The 22,392-nt window shown below is 55.6% G+C and overlaps 1 protein-coding gene across 2 annotated transcripts; it reads right to left on the reverse strand.

The window, feature by feature from the left end:
• Window positions 1-10,455: 10,455 nt before the first annotated feature.
• Window positions 10,456-15,262, reverse strand: Hrh3 (histamine receptor H3). 2 transcript variants are annotated; one of them, XM_050153029.1, is made up of 3 exons: window positions 14,753-15,262; window positions 13,562-13,728; window positions 10,456-12,309 (listed from the first exon to the last, which is right to left on the reverse strand). In XM_050153029.1, the coding sequence occupies exons 1-3, from the start codon at window positions 15,000-15,002 to the stop codon at window positions 11,389-11,391; spliced, it is 1,338 nt and encodes a 445-aa protein (XP_050008986.1). In that variant the 5' UTR covers window positions 15,003-15,262; the 3' UTR covers window positions 10,456-11,388. The 2 variants fall into 2 exon arrangements, with proteins under 2 accessions (XP_050008986.1, XP_050008987.1); XM_050153030.1 differs by lacking the exon at window positions 14,753-15,262 and adding an exon at window positions 14,567-14,692 and having other exon boundaries at window positions 13,562-13,759.
• Window positions 15,263-22,392: the final 7,130 nt, after the last annotated feature.

A 22,392-nucleotide genomic window follows, 5' to 3' on the forward strand; every position in this document is an offset into this window, starting at 1 on the left:
CCTGCCCTGTGAGTCAACACGGGCCTATTTCCGCAGGAGGGACCTCTATTCCTCTAGGCACTGCACTTGGGAGAGTGACCCCAGGTGGTACGGGCTAGGGACCATATGTCCCAGAATGTTCCTCCAGGGAAGCTGATGCCCTAATGTGGCCCTTAGGTGTACAATGAAGAGACAAATGGAAACAAAAAGGCCCATCTTTTGGGGGGACCCCTGGCCTAGGGTGAGGCTAGTCGTGCTTCTGGCACACGGACAAGTGTCCCTCTGGATGTTGGGGTGGGGCTGCAGCAGCAGCAATCCTGCGCTCAGCTTTCCGGAGCAATTCCGTTGTGATCTGCAGCTGGAACACGGGGTCCTTTTCCACAAAGCTTTATTCTAATGTCTTATAATTTCAAAGGTCCTGGCGTTCGCGAGGCCAGGGCGGGTCTCATGTCTGTGGCTTTCTCTTTCAGGCCACCGAAAAGGGTTTTGTAGTCAGGCCAGGCCTGAGAGCATTAATTATCCACCACTGGCTTTCATCTTTGCGGCCGCCGTGCTCTGGAGACCTCAGAACGCCTCCCTAGGGCCTGGAGACCAGGGGTGGGCTGACTCCTCAGAGCAGCTGTGTCGTGGGAACCACAACAGTCCTCAGTCCGGACTCAGTTACACAGGCTACTGAGGAACGCCAGAAAGCTTTCCCCAGAACCATGCCCAGAGTGCGTTTGCTCATCATCCTCGGACCCCACCCCCACCCCCAGAGGCTTGTTTCTGAAGTGGGGCTCCTCCCCAGCTGGTGTCATCTCCCCACAGGCTCTGGTTCCATCATTGCTTCCGGATGAGTGTCTGCAGGTCATGCCATTGCTGCATGCACACAGTGCACACATGTAGGGTAAACACCCATACACAAAATAAGTAAAGGGGGAGGGGAGGGCTGGCAGGTCAGCTGGTAAGAACACTTATGCCCTTCAAGGGGACCAGAGTTCAGTTCCCAGCACCCACCTGGAAACTGAAAGCAGTCTGTAATTCCTGTTTGGGGATCCAGTGCCCTCTTCTGGCCTCCAAGGATGCTGCATGCTACACTTGCAGGCAAAACACCCATACACGTAAAAGAAAAACAAAGATTGTACTGTTTCAGGCTGTGGTGTGGCTGGTGGCAAAGCACTTGCTTGGCATATCTGGCTCTGAGTTTCATCTGCAGCAAGACACGTGAAGTAATGATGGGGGTGGTACATGCTGTGGTTGTATTTGAGAGGCAGGAGGATCAGAAGTTCAAGGTCACATCCTCAGTTTCAATTCCAGTTTGAACCACCGTGAGCTACATGAGACCCTGTTTTCAAATAGTTCATAGTGTGCCACCACATGTGTGTAAGCCTTCCAAGGTTGTGCAACCATCTCCACTATCTATTTTCAACACAGTTCCATTCCCAGAAGAAACCGCTGTCTGCAGTGGTAATTCCCCCTCCCCAGGTTGTTCACAGCCCAGTCCACCTGTTCCCACAGACTTTACCTCCACTGGACTCCCCGTACGTCAGGCCCAGGGGTGGTCAGTTACCTGGCAGCAGCAGCTTTTTTTTTTTTTTTTTTTTTAAGGTGCGGTGGGTTTCGAGACAGGGTTTCTCTGTGTAGCCCTGTCTGTCCTGGAACTAGCTCTGTAGATTATGCTGGCCTCAGACTCAGAGATCCACCTGCTTCTGCCTCCCAAGCGCACCTCCATGCCCAGCTGTGTAACAGCATCTTAACAGATGCCTACTGTGCCGTCTCTGTGGTGGCTACGGCTGCCTTGTTTCATGGAAGGACCACAGGCAGCATGGAGCTGTGATGGCCTCCAGTGTAAGGCCTACGGTTGTAGGCTGTTCCCCAGCACCCTCAGTGGCTCTGACCCCAACAAGGCAGCTAGTGAGTGCGTGTGGGTGTGGGGTGAATGTGGGGACAGGTCCCAGGCTCACTTGAAAGACAGTAGCATCCCTTCCCTGCTCTAAGCTGAATGCCATGGTTCTCTTTTGGCCATTTCCAAAGAGTTGTTTGGGCTTCTGATAACCGTTTGGGGCAGAGAGGGGCTGCTGTGCCGGGGCCTGCTGTCTGGAGCACACATCTGCCCCGTGTTATTTCCCAGTCTCTCCTACGTTTCTGGATTCCTCCCATCTTCCAACACCTGTCCCCACGGACTCCTGGGTGCTCCCTCCTGGCACGTTTGCCTGCGGGGTGGAGCCTGCCTTTGCTGGGGCTCCACAGTCTGTCTCCTGTTGACAGTCATCTGCCACCGGTTGCCTGTGGCATCTGTGCCGCCTGGCTGGCTAGGAAGCAGGACTGAGGATGGAGCCCAAGATCTGGGGTACAGAGTTCCCCTAGATTTCCCAGCCTTTGGCTCTGCTCCCCGCTCAGATCTGCCACTCCAGGACCCAAGCCTCCAGCTCTTGCGGGGCTTTAGAGATATACCAGGAAAGAGCCTTGCTATCAGCTCATCCTCACAGCCAGGTCTGTCAAGTTGTAGAGGTTCCTCTTCCACTTCGTTTCCTTCTCTACACGTAGAGCCCCCTGCCCTATCTTTCCTGCTTTTGTTGAGATAGAACCAGGGACAGAAAATGCCTACGCAAACTAAGGGGTGCTGCAGGCTTCCCAACCAGTTAGAACCTCACCAGGTTTCCCTCCGTGCTGACACACATCACGGGAAATGACTGGATGGCAGATGGCATGGGACGTTGGCTGCCACTGGTAAGTACAGCCTGGCCCCCACCGCTCCTGTCTGGGCGCCCCGTGTCTGCCCTGACCAACAAGGAGATACTGGCTGGGCCTTCAAGGCTCATACTCTGCTATCTGGGCCCACAATGCCCACACACACACAACCTGGGCCTACTCTGGTGGAGAAGCCCAGCAGAGATAGAGACCCAAGAAGTAGTGTGGGGCAGAGATGAACTGTCTACCTATAAGATAAGACCAGAAATCTGCTGGGTTGGCGGGTGGCAGGGAGCCTTGCCTCTTAAGACTCTGGGAAGGGCCTTTCCAGAGTCGGTGCCAGGGGACCTTGCCTTGTGCCTGCATTATTCTAATCCCTGCTTCCGTCTTGATGGACCATCTCCCTCCCTGCCCCTCTACCCTGCTCTCCCTCCCTGCCCCTCTACCCTGCTCTCCTCTCCCTGCCCCCCTTTGTGGACAGGGTCTTACTATGTAGCTCAGGATAACCTCAAATGCAGAATTCTGCCTCAGCCTTCCAAGTACTGGTATTTCAGGTGTGGGAGACCACACCAGACTTGTTCTCTTTTTAAGGGTACCACTCTAAACCCAGATATCCTCAAGATCCTAACTGACCAACGGAACTAGAGAAGCAGCCCAGGTGGTCAGGGGCAGGCAGCAGGACTGATACTCAGAGTCTACATGTGTGAAAAACAGCTTAGAACTTGGTGTTTGGCCAATATCGGGCACCAGTGAGAAAATGAAAGCATTGTTGCGATCCAGGCACAGCAAAACCTACCTATAGTCCCAGCAGCTAAGAGGTTGAGGCAAGAAGATGAATCCTAGACTACGCATCAGCCCTGCCTAGAAACAAAACGTGTTCCTGAAGCAGACAGTGGCGGCTGCCAGCATGAGTGCACTTGATGCCACTGAACGGGCACTTGAGGATGAGCAAATGGGATTTCATGTTGATACTACCCCGCAGTGCCAGGTTAGCCATGCAGAACTGAGCTCACATGACCTGCACGTGCATGGGATGGGATGGGATGGGATGGGATGGGATGGGATGGGATGGGATGGGATGGGATGGGAAAATGCTGAAGCAGATGTCAGGCTGCTAGCTTGGCCCTGTAGCTGCTGGGCATCCTGCCTGGAGTTCTACCGGGAACCAGGTAAAGGGAATTTTATATGTACCACAGCATGTGGATCTGCAGAAACCTCAAAAGGAAGAGTTTAGGAAGCATCTCTGGAAGAGGGCCCAGCTGCAGTGGTCACCTGGTCTTCAGCTGTGCTCAGAGCTGCTTGCTGAGAAATGGGCCCGGGAGGGAGCTCAGGGACAAAAACTGCTTGCAACTGCTGCCTTCCTGGCGTCTGATGGGATGGTCCAGCAACTGCTTTCCTCTGCTAAGACACCTGCCCTCATGGTGGCACTCCCGGGTGAGAAGCCTCATTAGTGCAAGCTGCGGGCCGTGGACGGGCTGTTGGAGCTCACAGTGGGTTAAGGGGTGTTGGATCTAGGTTGTGGAACTCGAGAAAATCTGTGGCTCCTCCTCCTCATTGTTGTGTCTTCCTTTTATGATTTGAATATAAAATGTCTTTTTAAAGCACTAGGGGACATTTGAAGTTATACATGGCCACAGCCTTTCTCTCTGATTCCTGGCTACTGAAAATGACACTCAGGACCGGAAAGATGGCTCAGCACTTAAGAGCACTGGCTGCTCCTCCAGAGGTCCTGAGTTCAATTCCCAGCAACTGTGGGGTGGCTCACAACCATCTGTAATGAGATATGGTGCCCTTTTCTGACCTGCAGGCATCCACACAGGTAGGTAGAACACTGTATACATAATAAACAAATCTTTTAAAATAAAGAAATAAAATAAAAAGGCACTCCTTGATGATGTCTGCCCAGCTATCAGGAGTGAGCCCACACTAAACCTTTGGAACAGCTCAGTCCTTCTTCCCTTCGGTTGCTTTTGTCCGGTGTTCTCTTACAGTGACACCAGTGTGCCTGTTACCAAAAGGTGGTGCCAGAGAAGTGGGGTTGTCACTGTGACTACACCCAGCCCATAAGCCTTTAGGGCAACTAAAGAGTTTCTACAGAGTCAATAGGAAGAATCTGGAAGTTTGGAGATGTGGGCTAGAGAAGCCCTAGAACTGTGAAAGATGAGCTTGTCTTCTTTCATTTTGTTCAAACAGGGTCTCTTTGTGGCCCAAGCTGGCTTTATATTGCAGCAATCCTCCTGCCTCCTCTTCCAAGTGCTGGGATTAGAAGAGCAAACCACTGGGTCAGTAATCTCTGTTTGTCTGAGACAGAGTCTCGCTATGTAGCCCTAGACAGCCTGGGACTCGCGCTGTAGACCAGACTGGCTTCAGATGTACAGAGATCCTCCTGCCTCTGCCTCATGAGTACAGATTATAGCTGTGCAGCACTGGGCCAAGCTCTGAGTGTGCCTTCTAATAGGCCATTGTGATGGGAGCTCACAGGGCAGAATGACGGAAGGAAGTGGGTATAAGAGATTGTCCTGACGATATTTCAGGAAGATATGAAGACTATGGGGTCTGCACAAGGCATCATTTATATATATTCTGGCCAGGAATTTGTCTATATTTTGCTCTGCCTTGATTTTTTATGTGAGAGTGAATTAAATGGTTAGTTCATCAAGTCTCAACCTGCTCAGCCTTTGGGGTTGTGGCATGAAATTGCTGGCTGCTTTTAGCCAGGTTTGCAGCAGCAATTTGGGGCTGAACATAGTGACCTGAGCATTTGGGAGACTGAGGCGGAAGAGTCGTCGTGAGCCTGGGCTACGGAGGGAGACCTGTCTAAAGAAGAAAACAGCTTAAGACAACCAAAGTCCTCAAGAAGGCTATAGGTGACGCTGTGGGGGTGAAGCCCAAACTGCAACTGAGACTCTGGGGTGTTGGAGACACCAGGAATATGAACTGTCTGCCTAGGAGCCCCACTGGCAGTGAGTTAGACCAACCATGTGGGTTGCTAGCAGAGCCGCCCATTGCAGCTCATGTCAAGGCACCGCATCCCCAGATGCCAGTGGAGCTGCAGGGTTTAACGTTCGCACCCAGGATTTGGGTCTTGTTTTATTCTCTTTGCTTCCTTCCTTCCTTCATTTATTTATTTCTTTCTCTGTGTAGCTTTGGAACCTGTCCTGGAACTTGCTCTGTAGACTAGGCTGGCCTTGAACTCACAAAGTTCTACCTGTCTCTGCCTCCCGAGTGCTGGGATTAAAGGCATGTGCCACCACTGCCCTGCGTTTTTCTGTTTGTATTTTTTGAGATAGGTAGCCTAGGCTGTCCAGAAACTCACGATAGCCCAGGCTAGCCTCAACCCTAAGATGAGCCTTCTGCCTTAGACTCCCCAAGGGCTAGAATTATAGACATAAACCACACCTGACTCCCTTCCTTGATTTCATTTGGTTATGTGACAAAGCTGCAAGTGGCCAAGGCTGGCTTCAATGCACTGTGTAGTCAAAAATGACCCTGGAGTTCTGCACCCCCTGCCTCTGCCTGTGGCCCCACAGAACTGAATGCAAGGAAGAACCGGTTCTGTGGAGGGACTCTCAGGTTAGGCTCAAGAGAGATACAAGAAGGTAAGCCCTGGACGATAAATTACTTGAGAAGTAAGCCCAGAAGGAGCCATCTGAGGCTCAACCTTTTCCCAGCTGTGAAATGTGAAGTCGCCTAACCCCTCTGTGCCCCAGCTTCTGCATCTGTAAAACGGGAACAATAGAAGTCATTGTACTGGAGAGCTAGCGTTTAAGAAAAGGTCTCGGAGTAGGGTCTGGGGCATGGCGTAGCTACCCAAAGCTGTCCTTGGCGTCCTTGTGATCTGGTCACAGTCCTTGGACTGGTACCATGATGACCCAAGTACAGGGAGGTTTTTCCTGGCCTCTGTACAGCCAAGGCCTCCTTTAGAGTCCCTGGTGTCCCCACCTCAGTTGCGGTCATCCGTGCACCTTAAGGCCATAGCATCAAGATTGAGATGTCCCTTTGTGCCCATTAGACCCCAGAAAGAAAGGGCTTTTTGGTCCTGAGGCTGAGGGACCTGCTGGGGCCACACAGCTAGGAAACAGCCAGTCTGGACTCGACTCCCCGTCCTGCCAGCCACTCCTGATCTTGTGCTTGCCCCACTGTGGAGTCGAGACAGAGAGAAGCTGTGGGAAGGTGGATCCTCCAGGTACAGGTACAGACAGTGGGCCCTTCCCTAATCAGTTCCCATCCCCGGAAGTTTGCCTTCCTGCAGGGAGCTGGAACCCAAGCACTTAATGACTGGTTAGGGTGGCACTACCCACTGACAGCAGGTGCGGGCACTGCCAACCACAGAGCAATTGTAGTAATGACAGGAGACCTGCAGTGCCCAGGAGCCACTTCCTGCTGGTGGGTGGTAGACGGGCAAGTGGGGGCAGGAGAGCCCTTCCTGACTGCGTATCCGAGTGATGCCCAAGCTGCTGAGCCCAAGCTGCAGAGAAGAGAGCCTAGGACCCCCGATGCCCCACCCCCACATGCTTGCTCATACACGCTGGCATGGGCAGGCGGAGGACTGGGTACTCCCTTAAGATGGGTAGGTTTTACTTTTACCCTCAGCACAGACCAGCTGGGGAGGCTGGGGCAACTCTTGGCCTCAAAGTCTCAGTGTCGGTTTGAAGCACACTTCTCTACCCCTGGGCAACTGAGCCTCCCTTTTCTTCCCCACGGCACTGACTCAGCTGCTGCCCAGGGAAGACAGCAGCTGCTTTCTTGACTCCTTGTCCCAGCTCAGCAGAGGGTATACAATGAGCATCCAGCAAGTGCTGGGTTTTGTTGTTTGATTGTTTTGTTTGTTTGGAAGGGTTGAGACAGGATTTCTCTGTGTAGTCCTGGCCATCCTAGAACTCACTCTCTAGACAGACTGGCCTCAAACTCAGAAATTCTTCTGCCTGTGCCTCCTGAGTGCTAGGATTAAAGGTGTGTGCAGCCACCACCCAGCTCAGCAAGTGTTTTCAGGACTGGAGGGGTAACTCTGCCCTCTGGTGAGTGCTTGCTTGGTGTACTCAGGCTCTGAGCTCCATTCCCAGTGCTATCACTAGAAGGTGGAGGCAGGAGGATCAGAAGTTCAAGGCCATCCTCAACTACATAATGAATTGGAAGCCAGCCTGAGCTGCATAGATCCCCATCTTAAAATCTCAACAACAGATGCTTTGTGTTAAGAGCAACAGAGCCTTCCTCAAATACCCTGTTTTTCCTTCCCATCCTGGGACAACCCCTGCCAGCCACTAAGCGCTAAGGTCATAGGAGCTTGGATGCTGTCCTCCTGCAGATGGCTCAGCCCCTGCTGTCCCATGGTATCTAAAACACAGTCCTGCTCAGTGAGGAAGCAATGGAGTGGAAGGAGTGTGGGTTCCACATCAGGCTTGGCTCCAAATGCAGGCTCCTCGCCAACTGCTGATGTGTGACATGGGCCGCATCTGGACGGAGAATGTGCACAGTACTGAGGGGTCCCTATGAAGACACAGGGTGCTTACTCTGACTAGCACCCAGAAGGAGTGTTGCTAGTTGCGGGTGAAACGTTCCACACATCCTGGAACCTATCCAGAAGCCCTGGGGTGGGATGGAGGACTGAGGGGTGGCCCTATGACTCTGGAAGACTTACCAAGGAGACCCCAGCCACCCCGACTCACAGCCCTGGCTCTGACTCATCTCTCCATTTGTGAAGGAGAGGACTGAGTTTACCTGATGGGGCCCCCAGTAGCTTAGGCTCTTCCTTTAGTCTGGGAAGGTTCCCAGCTAGTATGTGTTAGGACCTTTTCCCTGTGTGGCATCTTCAGAGCCAGTGTCAAAGATGAAGAGATGACTGACTTCTGCCATCACCCACCAGTGTCAGCCAGTGTCAGCACCCAGGGGACCCTGCTGCCTCTGAGCCCCACTCCTCCGGGTGGCCTTCAACCTGGCCATGGCCCTGACTTACAATTCAAGTAGACGTCTGCTCCATCTTGGATAACTGGTCCTGTACGGCTTTTCTCAAGGGTCCTCTGCCACCTCTGGCTCAGGGCCCGCATCTGTGCTACTTTGCGGGCAACCCACCTCCCTGGCACCAGTGCACAGTAGGTGCCCAGTAAACAACAGCTGCCCCGCTGAGTCCCAGCACAGCTCCGCATCCTCCGCCTGTTTGTTTGCTGCAGACTCGGGCCCAATAGACTCCGTGTCTTTCTTCTCTCCTCCTCCGTCCTCACACAGCGACTCCGGGAGCGGCAGTTTCCAGAGATTGAAGGCAAAATTGCTTGAAAGCCTGTGCTTTTATCCTCCAATTTGTAGCCATTTAGTAGGGCCGGGTGGAGGGGCAGCTTGGGCGCTGGCAATGCTGGAAGTGCCCGTCGCTGGAGAGAGCAGTCCTTTGTCCTTTCCCAGATCTCTCAGGGCTTTGGGGACAGACACCCGCTGGGGAGGCCAGGCCCTGGTGAAGGGTGAGGGAGCTAGTGTCAGCCTGCTGGGGGAGCCACAAAACCTCTCAGCTCTCAGGGACAAGATGGGGAGGATGCTGAGTAAAGAAGGTGGCATCCACTCTCAGCACTCCCAAAGGCCCAGGATAGGGCCCGGTGAGGCAGGGGGACAAAGGCTATGAAGGAGGGTCCAGAGTCCCCAGGTTCACTCCACACTCTAGTGACTAAGGAGGGACCCTAGAGATTGGACTGAGGAAGAAGGTCCTGCTTGAGCCCAGAGGATCTCTCTCAAATCCAGAGAGAGAAAGGTCTGGGGGGGAGGAAGGGGGTCCTGCCTTTTGGGAGTTGTCAAATAATTGGGAAAGACAAGTGCAGGCACAGCTGCAGGGAGAACATCTGGAGGAGGAGAGAGCTCTGCGGCTGCTCCCCTGTGCAGCACTGAGCTACCATGGAGCTTTGCTTGTGTGTGGTGACCCTCGCTACAGTGATGACCCCGCGGTGTCTGGCTGTGAGGCTATGGTGGCAAGTTCCTGCCCTGCTCAGAGGAGGAAAGGTGAAACCTCTGAAGATCAAGGTGGGGGTGAGGCGACCCGAAGGCCAGGCTGTCCTGTTCTGGGTGGTGAGGCTAGCCCTAGAAAGCAGCATCACCCCCTTCTCTGTCCTGTCTTCTTACTGTCCCCAACTTCCAACCACCGCCAGACCTTTGCCTGGGAGGCGTTTCTGCATCTCTCAGTCCCCGCGAGTCCAGTTTCAGTCCTCATAACCCCAGAAGCCTTCGCTGGTCACATCAGCTCCTTTCCCGAGCTTCTCTTGAAGCATGAGGCACGGCCAAGGCTCTTCCTGGGGCCTGTGTCCTGCCAGAACACAGCCGGGCGACCAAGTGGTAAGTCAGGGCCGTGATGATGAACAGTTTCTGTCAAGAAAGCTGAGCCACTGTCCTGGAACAGACTGGCTACGTTGGTGCTGCCCACCTGGATTCTGAAGGCATCTGTGAGCCATCCCAGTACTGTGTTACCCTCCTGGAAAGGGGCACCAGCTGGGGCTCTGCCCTACAAGTCCTTCAGGATTTTTGTCCTGGGAGTTGTCCTTCGCGGGAACGAAACCCTGGGACGACAGCCTGGGTTTCTCCCACCTAGTTCTCCAGTTAGAACACCAAGGTCACATTTCTGTCTCCATGGGGCCTCCAATTGGAACCCTGAACAATAGCTGCTACTCCCACAAAATCCTCAAAAGTCAGCACCAATAAAAAAATACACTTTATTGTGTCTTCACATTGGCAGAGGCAGCACACCAGGGCACAAAGACAGCAGAGCATGCAGAGGCCTGAGGTGGGTACACGGGACAAGGCAAAGCGATCCTCCCAGGTATCCCCAGCCCGCTCTCCTGTCGACTCCCCTGTAAGCCTCGGGGGCCCCCAGGGCACAGTCATGAACCCCTCTGCCCAACAACCCATGCGCCCACCCTCCAATTCTGATCGCACAGATGGGGCAAGCAGGGCAGGCTTTGGCCAGCTGAACAGGCATCACTGCCAATAGGGCCATCGTCCCAAGCCTTGGAGGAGGGGGGCAGAAGCAGCTGGCGCGGCTCAGCCGGAAGCTGCAGCACTGAGGGAGGAGGGCGTGGGAGCCCACACCTGCCAATCCAGCCCCAAGCTCCTCAGCAATTTTGTCTCTCTTGATTAAACATCCAAGGAACATCAAGTTCACAGACGTGTTTTCTTCTCTTCCATCTTTCTGAAAACATCCAGAATGGAAAAGCAGAGAAAGGCTTCAAGGTTCCTGGGGGCACTTGCCACTTTGTGGGGCAAAGAGTTGAAGGGAGAGGGACAAAGGAACTAGGCTCTGGGCTTAAGCAGGAGACAGAGGCAGCAAAGGGCATCATCCCCAGATTGTCTGGAAGAGGGAAGGTGTTGCAGCGTGTGGCGGGTGTGCGGCAGGTGTGTGCACATGCAGGGGCACACTGCTGGGGCAGGAGCCTGGAGCACACACCAAGGTTTGCATCAGAGAGGACACCAGCCACTAAGTGTGCACAAGGGGACACCACGGGCACCACTGGCACGGCACTGTCTGTGGAGGCGGAACACATGCCTGGGACCCCTGAATTGTCTCTTCTGGGGTGAAGGAGCATGTGGTGGCAGAGCCGGCCAGCACGCTCCAGTTCCACCAGCAAGGGCACCTGGCTAGCCTACGAGGCTCCCCCACTGCAAGATGGTTGATGATCTAAGAGGCTGTCATGGCATTTTGAGTGGCCATGGACAAGGCAGGGCCCACGGAACAAGTGCCAGGCCACGGCCACGGAAGGGTGGAGCGGCGGCTCACTTCCAGCACTGCTCCAGAGAGCCGTGGGGCTGGACCTTGAGCTTCTGGGGGCAGAGGAGCTTGGTGAAGGCTCTGCGGAAGCTGTAGTGGCACAGCGGGTAGAGGACAGGGTTAACGGCTGAGTTGGCCCACAGGAGCCAGAAGGACGTCTCGTACCAGTAGTCGGGAATGCAGTGGCCATGGCAGGCGGCTCGGATGATCATTAGGAGTGTATATGGGGCCCAGCAGAGCCCAAAGATGCTCACAATGATGGCAAGCGATTTGGCCACCTTCTTGTCCCGTGACAACCGGAAGCGCTGGGTGATACTCTGGGACACCATCTTCATGCGTTTCTCCAGGGATGCTGAAGATGCTGATGGCTTGGAGCCCCTTTTGAGTGAGCGTGGCCTCTCAGTGCCCCTCGAGGAGCTGCCGGAGCTGGAGGTGGGTGAGGCAGCGGCACCCCCACCACTGCCACCCCCGAGAGCAGCCTCCCCAGCCTCAACACCAGGGCCTGCCTCGCCCACCCCATACCTGTGCAGTGGCATGGCCTCCCCATGCCCTTTTGGCCAGCAGCCCCAGCAACTGGGAGGAGCTGGAGGTGGTGAGGGCTGGGCATCAGGTGGGGGTTCTGGACCAGCCTCACGGGCCCCGTCGAGCCGGAGGCGGGTACGCCTCTGGATGTTCAGGTAGATGCTGAGGTTGAAGAAGGTGACGCTGAGGAAGGGCGTGAAGAACTCAAGGGTAGAGGCCGTGATGAGAAAGTACCAGTTGTAGAAGAACTCAGCGTAGCAGTGGCCCTCGGGGATGGAGCTGCCACCAGACAGGTATTCCCAGCTCAGGATGGCAGGGCCATACAACAGGAAGGCCAGCACCCACACGAGAGCCATCTTCCGCACCGCCCGCCGTGTGTCCCCCTGTTGGGCCCGGTAGGAGACCTGCAGGGGGTCGTACAAATCAAGAGGTCAGGAACATTGGAGTGGAAGCTCAGAGCAGCCTCTGGGACTCCATGTCTGCCGTGGGCAAGGTGCCATGGCCCTTCTCTCCACAAGCCCTCCCTTGCCTGTGTCCCCTGGCTGATGGGTGCTCTGCCTTTCTCCTAGAGACCCAGAACCACTCACAGCCGACCAGAATCTTGCCTCTTTACCATGCCCAACCAGGTAAAGCTCCATGGGGTCCTGCCTCTGGTTACTGACCACCAGCACCCAGATTAGCATTTGCCACACCCAGGAGCCACACGCAACTATTTCTGATTCTTGCTTCTTGCAAGGGCCACAGCCCTCTTCAGCGGCTAGTCATGCTGACTTTACCCTGTCTCTGTTCTAGTACTTCCTTTTCCCCACTAGTGGAGCTGGGAATACAGAAAGGAAACTGCCAGCTGGCCCAATGCTGGAGACCCTCCCTCTCCCCCCCCCACACCCTTTTCTAGAAGAATGCCTAGAAAAGATGGCGAGGTGGGGTCATCTAGTCTTTTCCAAGAAGCAGCGTGTCTAGCCTCCAAGTGCAACCAGTAAACAAGGGGCAGGGTGCAGAAGGGGGCAAGAATCCTGCTATGGAGCCTCGGTGAAACAGCTGAAAGAAGTGTCCTTGATGGCCACCTTGGAAACCACAAGACCAACAATCAAAGCTTGTGCTAACCCCAGGTCTACACTGGGCTCCCATCACAATAACCCTGTGATTGCACCACTCTTTCAGTAGGTCAAGGGTTGGAAGAAGGGACCTAGGGAGGCTCAAGAGGGCTCCATACTGGTGCACTTTGCAAGTCAATCCTCGGGCTGCCCCTGATAAGACCAGAGGTGTGTGAGCCATCAAGGAAAGATGATGAAGCAACAGCTGCCGGACCCCCTCAACACCAGTGGAGCTTGTGACCAGCCTTCCTGAGGCTATGTGTGTACACTTTCATGTACACAAAAGCGGGAAGGATGAAGACCCTCCCTCAGTTCCAGGGATTCTGGGCATGCCCAGGACAGAGGCTGTATACCGGTACCCCTTCCTGCAAGGCTATGGGATTCCAAGCTAACCTTCTGTCCCAAGCTAGTACTGCTGGCCGTTAATGGTCACTGAAAAGTGGCTCACATGTCAAAAGGGAGCAAGCCCACCAGGCATCTGCCTACAGCTCAGAAGCAGCCATTCCCGGTCCAGTGCCCCAACACACAGAGTAAACTCGAATGCCCACATCCCAGGACTCACAGCTCGAGTGACGGACAGGAATCGGTCATAGCTGATCAGCACGATGTTGAAGACTGAGGAGGCACACAGCAGGTAGTCGACCACCAGCCACAGCTTGCAGAGGCCCCGGCCGAAGGTCCAGCGACCAGTCAGCACATACGGAACATACAACGGGATGCAGAAGGCACCTAGGGGAGAGCAGCTGCGGTGGGACCGTGGCTCAGGATTTGGGGCCAGACCGACGGACCACATGGAGAGAAGGCAGAACCTGGCCCTCATAGAGCAGCCACCTTTCTAGGGCCAGCAATCCTATTTACCCTACCCGCCCGCACCCCCCCCCCCGCCCCTACGCAACTGGGCAGCTGCCAGCCTCCAGCCTCCACAAAACCAATGTCTCCTGGACCTGGAGGCAGGAGGAAGGACCTCCACGTAGGGACCTCTGGACCCAGAACCTGTGTTCCTGCCAACCCTACCAACCACCAAGGAGGAAAAGGGGTATATGTCCTCCCGAGCTGTCTGGTCCCGGAGCCGATCATCCATTCCTACTCTGGCTGTTGGACAGCCTCCCTTCTCAGCTTAAAAACCGAGAAAGATTTTCTCTTGGCTTAAAAGGTTCTTGGCTGCAGCCGCGCCAGCCGCTCTCGCCGCCCAAACCGGCTTCCAGCGTCTAGGAGACGCAGCAGCTCGCAGCCCCAACAGGTGTCTGGCGCTCCGGCCCCCACCTCCTGCCCCGCCCCCCCTCCCCCAGTCGGGAGCAGAGCTTGGACACGTGAGAACGAGTTCCTAGGAGCATTTCCTTCATCTCACCCCCCCGCGCGCCTTCTCCACGGTCTCCTTCCCCAGTACAGCTCCCCAAATCCCCTTTCCATGTCCCCTCCCCCCCTAGCGTCCTCACAGCATCCTGAGTCCGGCGCCGCTGCCTTTGTTTGGTTCGGCGCAGGAGCCAGCGCTGTACCCGCGGTTGCTGCGCCTTGCGCCTTGTTGAGCTCCCGCCGACTGGGGCAGCATCCCCGGGGACATTCCTACAGCCCCCGTCCTGCGGCCCGGGAGGCGAGGAACTTCGCCAGTGCCCACCATCCTAAGATTTCTAGAGGTCCCTTCCCCAGGCCCAGACCCTAAGAAGCCACCCCAGGTCGGAGCGCCAAGCCCCATTGCCCAACCCGGGCTCTGCGCCCCTGGACTCTGGCAGCGGACGGGGTCTGGGGGCTTTACCCACGAGGAAGTCGGAGATGGCGAGGTTGAGCAGAAAGAAGTTGTTCTGGGTGCGGAGGCTCGAATCCGCCACGAAGGCGAGCATGACCAGCGCGTTGCCCAGCACTGTGGCCACGATGAGCAGCGCCATGAGCGCAGCCAGGACAGCGGTCCAGGCAGCCGAGAAGCCGCGCGCTCCGCCTGCAGCAGCCGCCTCACCGGCCAAAGCGCCTGACGCGTTCAGCAGCCCGTCGGGCGGCGCGCGCTCCATGGCCCAGTAGGCTTACACGGCTCAGGGACACCGGGCAGGGTGTGGGCCGAGAGAAGGGTGGCCGGGTGGGGCCCCTGCTCGGGAGCCTAGTCTTTGCCGGCTCTTCACACAGCCCGGTTTTCCGGGGGGCGCCCGGAGCATGGTCCGCGGGGCCGGGTGCGAGAGCCTGGGTTGGAGTCCCGGAGAGCGGTGCAGAGGGGGCTGGGGTCGAAATCTGAGCGAAGTGGGGCGGGCGGCGCGGCTGCTGCAGCAAGAGCAAAGCCGAGCTCCAGCCGCCCGCGGCGCGTCGGTGCACCCCGAGCTCAGCGCGCAGCCGAGTGCGCCCCGCGCCCGGCCCGCCGCCCCCCGCGCCCTGCTCAGAGCCCCCGCCATTGGCTGGCGCCCTCGCCCCGCCTCCGCCCCGCCTCCGCCCCGCCCGGCGCGGGCAGCACCACGGACAGCGCCGCGTGCCCGCCGGCCGACTAGAGCCCCTGCCCGGGTGCGCACGGCGGCTGGCGGAGAGCCCGACCCGGGCACTAACCAACCACAGGGTTGGGGGCCGTGTCTAGGTCGAACCTAGAAGCTGGTCTCTTGGCTATCTGTCCGCTCTCGTGCCATCAGTCCTGGTGATCCCTGCCCAACCCTTGTCCGTTGCCCCTGAGCTTGTGAAGTCCTGGGACAGAGCCCGGGTCGGGTGGGGAAATGGCTGCACCCCAGCTCTGGGGAACTTGCGCCCCAGGATTGCCTCCTGCATATTGCTTTGGGAAAGTAGGTTTCTGGGGTAAGAAATGTCCAAAGAAGGATTGGGGAGGGGTCTCTGAAAAACTCGCCGGGGACAGGGGTTCTCTCTAGCCTCATATGCACAGAGCTGTGGGTCTCAGTCTCCACGTGGTTAGACAGAGCTCAGAACAGGGTCCAGGGTGACCTGCAAGGCGCACACAGATGTGGAGTTACATAAGGGAAAAAAAACGAGCCTGAGCGGACCCAGCCCAGAGCTGAGCACGTTCACCCAGGACTCAGCAGCCCTGGGTGGAGGGGCGACCCACAAAGCAGCATGGTTCGGGCCACCAATGCTCCGAGATCGTTCAGAGTAGGGTGGTCAAGCTGCAGTGGACAAGCGAGGTCGCTGAGTTCTGGGTACAGCCAGGGTGGTGGCAGCTCCGTTAGTGCCCACGGGAGGGGGGAGGAGGAGAGCTGGCCCCCCTCCTCTGACACAGATACTGGAGGTCAAGGACAGAGTTAGCAGGAGAGGCTTCCTGCAGATAGACAGACACACCCACGCTCTGACACACAGACATCTATAGTCAGGGAAACAGCTATCCGGCATCGGGCTGGGACCCACGAATAGTCGTCAGACAGCAGACAGGGAACAGTGCCCGAGGGAGAGGGAAGCAGCGACTGTCCTCTGTCACCAGCGGCACACATAAGTGGATGCCTCACAGCAGACAGAAAGGCAGTCTGTGTGACTGTGGGGGAGGGGGACCCCAGGCACTGCTCCAAGCACCCCACACTGACAGCCTGCTGCTGGTCATGTGGGGACTCGCCCCTCCCCCAATTCCAAGTGGTCCTCGGAGAGCTTTGGGCGGTAAGGACAGGCCTTCTTATGATCCAGCCTCCGGGCTAGAAAAGAGGAGCTCCTACCCCTTAACAGCACCTTCGGTGGCGGAAGCTCCTGCGGGAGGGGGGGGGGCGGGAGGGTGAATTCCAACAGAGCCTCTCCAGAAATTCCTCCCTGTTCTGCTATTACAAGCCCCGAGGCTCCCCTCCTCACCACACTGACTTCTCCAGAAGCTGTGCTGGGTTCAGGCACCTAACTAGTGGTCAAAATAGAATGTGTCCTGAAACTGGGCAGCAAGCTCCGCCTGACCTGTGAGCACCGTCAAGCATGCCCTGCCCTTCAAATCTTCCTGTGGCCTGACATGATGGGCAGAGTTCATTGTGCCAGACCTACCCGGCACCTCCCCCAAAGTTCTGCTCTCTCAACTACCTCTGACAAAGTGAGTCAAACTGGACATGTTCAGAATTCCCGGAGTCCTCAGGAGATGGAGTTGGAGGGCGTGTAGAGGTACCTCTAGATCTCATTTACTGGCTGGAGCTTCAGTGTCCCCATCTCAACACAGGATTGAGGGAAACAGTCAATAAAAGTTTGCAAAATCCTTGTTAAAGTCTTAGCCAGTCCCAGCCCCACTCTGAGCTCTGCCCTGGCATTGGTCATGACTCTGATCTGACCCACACATCGCAAGTGGAGGCTGGGACCTTTAGAAGAACTCAGGACTGAGTAACATGGGGGCCCACCTGCTGTGTGTCTCCCTTCCCTTCAGGAACTGCTCCTGTCTAAGCCTCCGTAGATGTTTCTACTTGCTGCCCACCCCCAGAGAGCTACCCGGGGACCACCTGGGAAAAAGAGCCCTTCCTGGTGGCCAGCAGCTGGGTGGACACACTTCAACCCCACTGCCCCACAGCTGTCTACAGTGCTGGTGTGTTATGTTCCGTACAAATGAAGAGCAGGCAGGGTACCCATGTCCTACAGCTACCTGCACCCTCATAGGAACTCTGAGGAAGCCAAGCTCCATAAGGACACCCAGCTAGGGTCACTTCAGACCCTAGCGTGGAAGGTTCAGCTGCATGATCTTGGGAGGAAGCTACCCAATCTCTTGGAGCCTGGAAGTCTTTTTGTGAAATTGGAGGCCAGAAGAGGTAGGGAGGTTGAGTTAATCCAGAGGTTTAATAAGGACAGTGGCTGATGGTGATGTGTGCCCCCTATAGGCCAGACTCACTGCTTGCATGCATGACCTCATTAGCCCCCAGACGCCCTATGTTATGACACGACCTCTGGGTCGTGTCCCCTCTGGGTCGCATATCAGATATTTACATTATGATTCATAACAGTAGCAAAGTTACAGTTACAATGTAGCAACAAAATAATCTTATGGCTGGCGGTCACCACAATGTGAGGAACTGTATTAACGGGTCACAGTGTTAAGAGGGTTGAAAGCCAATGCTCTATGTAGGGTCACCTGCGTAGGGACTCACAGACCTAGAGTTCACCCTCTCAAGGCTTGTAGTCCTGGTTCACTGGCAACCACACAGGCTCAGGAACTTGGCCGGTCCTGATTGGACCAAGGCAATGCATAAATAGGAAAGGTGGCTGTGTGGCACCCTACCCTGGAGGATTCGCCCAAGAAGAATTTTGTGTAGATAAGGCCAGAGGCAATGCCCAGTGTCCTGGTGAGCCAGGAGCCTTGGAGGAAAAGGCCTGTGGATGGAGACAGGGAGCCTTGGCTTGGGACCATGTGAATGCCATGTGATATGTACATGACAGTGTGTGTATCATGTGCAGACACCCACCTGAGTGTACCTTATGTACTGGCATTTTAGCAAAGTGTGGTAACCACACTGGAGGCTCATGTGGGCCCAGAAGCTCTAATCCAATGTCTGAACCCTTGTTCCTGATGTGCTGGATGCCTGGCCACGGACCCATCTCAGGAGCAAACTCCGAAGAAAGAGCCCTTCGAGGAGCATACCTGGTAAGGAGCCAACCTTGCAGCCTCCTAGCTCAGGTTACCTTTGCTTACCCACTCAGCCTATGCCACCATGCGAGAGCTTTCAGAATCTCCATCCGTGGGCACATGTACCCACATATGCAGTATCTGGTTAGGAAATCAATTCTCAGTAAAAGAGGCCGGGAGTGGTCCAGAACCAGAACCCCAAGCCCTGGAGGAGCAGGGACAGCCTTCTGCAGGCACACAGGCTGGAGACAACGGCCTAGAAAGATAGCTACTGTCCTGCAGGGTATGTACTGTGAATCAGAGGCATTTCTGCGGAACTTCATCTGCAGAAGGCAGACGTAAGTGTCAAGAAACTGGAGCTGATGGGTAAAAAGTAAAAAAGCCACCCCTAGTATCCCTTTCAATAACCCACCAGGGAGCATGATGATCTTCTTGGAGCAGGGACCAGCAGCTAAGGACATTAGGGAGGGTAGCTCTAGTCAGCAGAAAAATGTGGCACAGCAGGGATTCAGACCCCTTAGATAGGAAGGTAGGCTCCCAAGACCCACACAGGGGATAGATGCAGCAGGGTGGGGGATTGGTGCATGGAGGGGGGGAGGGATCCACTATCCTGCTTCTGCCCAGGTCTCTTTCATAGGTCACTCTCTTCACCTCCTGCCTTTACCATAGCTGGTGAGACCCAGTGGGCTAGGACCAGATTCTTGTTCTCAAAGGGATTTCCCACTGAGAGGGGTTTATTAGGTCATGGACAATAGACATAGAAAAGAGCGGGGGGCGGGGGGAGACAGGTTTGGGAAAGTGGATAGTGGCAAAAACCGGTGGCCCAGTCTAACAGAGCCAGGAAATCAGTGAGGCTGAAGCATAGACAGGCAGCCAGGAGGGCTTTTGAAGGAAAGTGGAGAGACTTCTGCTGTGGACAGGATGCTAATGTTTCCTAGGGGTGGTTCAGGAACTCCAAGAGGGTTTGAGAGGCATCTTAAAAGATCCCCGGAGCCGGGCGGTGGTGGCACACGCCTTTAATCCCAGCACTCGGGAGGCAGAGGCAGGAGGATCTCTGTGAGTTCGAGACCAGCCTGGCCTACAGAGCTAGTTCCAGGACAGGCTCCAAAGCCAGAGAGAAACCCTGTCTCGAAAAACCAAAAAAAAAAAAAAAAAAAAAAAAAAAAAAAAAAAAAAAAAAAAAAAAAGATCCCCGGGCACAGTGGGGTTAACTGGGCAGGAGGAGGGTGGAAGCCCAGAGCCAGCTGCAGGCGGTTGTGTAATGAAGTCCAAGTGGGGGACCTGAGGACTTCTGGATGCCTTTCAAGGCCAGTACAAGCTGTGGAGGAAAGGGGACAAGAAGTCCAGCCTACCTCCAGAGTTTAGGGTTTAAGTACTGCAATAGCGCAGTGTTTGTAGCCGAGACATGGAGCAGGCTGAAGATGCTGGGTGCTGGGTTTGAATGTTCCATGACTGAATTGCAGTTCACACTCAAGAGGATAGGTATAATGCGTTACTGGGGACCAGGGCAAGAGTCGCTCTGGGCTGAAGACGCCCACCACAAGTCACAGCCTCAGCTTAGCTAGTGCCGACCTCTGGTGCTGTCCCAGTGGGTCTTCTGCCTCCAGCTTTCTTCCTCACTGCCAGAAAAGACTTTTCTCCTTTGAACTAAGGGTGAGCCTGGTGCCACTGCCTGCAGAACTCTGTCCCTGCTGTGTGTGGGCATGGCTCACTAATGAGAAATAATGTAGGAACAGGGGCCACCAAGGGCTAGTTGCAGGACAGCTGTCCAGCTTGTAGCGGCCCCAGGGTCTGGTCCCTCACCGTGTTACTTCCTCAATGGAAATGATGCCTGTTCTCTCCTGCAGAAGCTCATTTGAATATGGGAATGTAGATTTTTCTTTTTTTGTTCCATGTCCCCCCCCCCACCTCCCATCCCGTGACATTCTGAGCCAGCTCTGGGTGCATCCTGATGAGCTCAGGGCCCAAATGTGATGAAAATGTTGTCTGAGGCCATGGTTTGGAAAACACACGGGGTCCGACTGCCCTTGTCTCTGACTTTAGGAGCCAGGTGTCAGGAAGGACAAAGGAGACGGGAGCTAGAGTTGCTATTTGGCCAAGTGTGACAAAACCCAACTCCAAAATTCTCTAAAGAAAGACATGGTTGTTGTTCCTTAGGGCTCAAAAGTCCAGGGAAGGCCAGATTCAGGAATAGTAGCATCAGGGTGCTCAGAAAACAGCTTTCTTTTCCAGCTTGCCTTTCCCAGACTGTCCCTGATATCTCCCCTTGCAGCAACCACCTTAGAGTCTGTCACATGGGTCTGCCTCTGACAACCATGGCAAATGTCTGTGATGGTGTGGGTCCACATAACTTGAACTCCATAATGACCATGGAGAAGACAGGAGGTGCGCGTTGGCAGCCATCGCGGCAATCATCCCTGCAGGTGCCCCTGGGCTCCCCAGTCAACAAAGTAGCCTGTGCTGGTGGTGTCCGAGAAGCCCACACTGTCCTAAAGAGAATGATCTAGCCAGAGGAGGGTTGTGGGGTCTGTGAGGGTTGCTGGGCCAGGTCTCTGAGAACCTGTGTCTACCCTGCCCTGTAGGGCAAAGTGAGCAGTGGGGTGAGACAGAGGAGTGAGACATCAGTCTGCTGATGCCACATCTGCCGGTGAGGCTGCTGGAGAGGCTGTTGTAGCGTAACAGGGGACGGTGTCTCGGAAGGCCACTTGCTCCCTGCGGTGCCGCTACGGTCCACACTGGCACCCGTGGAATCTGGTTGGGTGATGAGCACTTGCAGCTGGTTCGAACTCGGCCCTGGCACATGCAGGCATCTTGTCCTAGACAACCACAACAGGAAAGCTGGAGAGAAGAGAGGAAGCTGCTCTCTCCCAGAGTCCGTGCAAGGCCCTCAGGCAGGGTGGGGGTTGATGTGGGGCTTGATGATGGGGTGGAGACCAGCCCACAGTCAGAAGCCTCTACCCTTTCCCCTGGAGTGTTTGGAGGAACCTCTCACGACTGTGACACGGTAACAGCAGGCCTGCCTGCCCACTCAGCCAAGCTCCCACCCCTTCTTATCGCCAGCTCTCTGCTGGGACCATTGGACTAGAGATGTTCCAAGCAGCTGTGAACGGTGAATGCCACACGATGGAGCATCGCTGGGCCAACTCTCTGACTACTTTGTCTCCAGAGATAGGGACAGGTGCTCTAATAGAGAGCCTTGCTCTGGAGAAAGAAGAGGCACAGCCCCCAGTGTTCTGTCCTCACAGGCCTCCCAGCAGCCTAGCTGGCACCCACATTGAGTCCCTCTATGCCCTTAGCCTGGTTCCTACTAGGTAAGTCTGAGTATTCCTCCATCTGGACTCTTGGGGTGGGGGTTGAGAAAGACATTCTCTGTGTACCCATAGCTACCTGGAACTCACTTTGGAGACCAGGCTGGCCTCAAGTTCAGAGATCCATCTGCCACTTGCCTCTCCAGTGCTGGGATTAAAGGTGTGCACCACTCTGCCCAGCCTCTGCGTGGACTTGACCTGTGCCTGGCTGTGGCTGGCCACCTGCTGTCTGCCCTGGGAAATGCCACCTTCTCTGCAAAGGTCATGGCTCCATACTCTGTGCATTTGATTGCCACTATGGCTTGTCCAGGCTGAGTGCTCCTCCTGGTCTTTCCGTCTCCTAGTGTCTCTGGGCTCCTGCCCTTTGCTCTCTGTAGTCACCACACACGTGACGGCACCGTGACCAGGCCTAGTGACGCTCACTCTGATGTAGACCCTAGTCTGGTGGTTTAGAGGCTAGATGGTCAAGTAGGGGCCCAGTCATACTAGGCTTCCCCATGTGGCCAACCACTGCCTCCTGCTCCTGGGGTCATGGGGAGGACCAGGCATTCCCTTGTCTAGTCTGTCCTTGTCCTGGGTGAGAATAGCTGCCGA

This window comes from Alexandromys fortis, unplaced genomic scaffold, assembly GCF_014885135.2.
Source record: "Alexandromys fortis isolate MF-2015 unplaced genomic scaffold, M_Fortis_MF-2015_v1.1 scaffold_81, whole genome shotgun sequence".
In the NCBI taxonomy this organism is placed as follows: domain Eukaryota; kingdom Metazoa; phylum Chordata; class Mammalia; order Rodentia; family Cricetidae; genus Alexandromys; species Alexandromys fortis.

Excerpts from the sequence above, each read along its gene's own strand:
- Hrh3 (XM_050153029.1), bottom strand. The coding sequence starts at position 15,002 with ATGGAGCGCGCGCCGCCCGACGGGCTGCTGAACGCGTCAGGCGCTTTG. Across the intron at positions 13,729-14,752 it reads CATCTCCGACTTCCTCGTGG|GTGCCTTCTGCATCCCGTTG; the intron begins GTAAAGCCCCCA and ends GCTCTCCCCTAG. Across the intron at positions 12,310-13,561 it reads TCCTGTCCGTCACTCGAGCT|GTCTCCTACCGGGCCCAACA; the intron begins GTGAGTCCTGGG and ends GACCCCCTGCAG.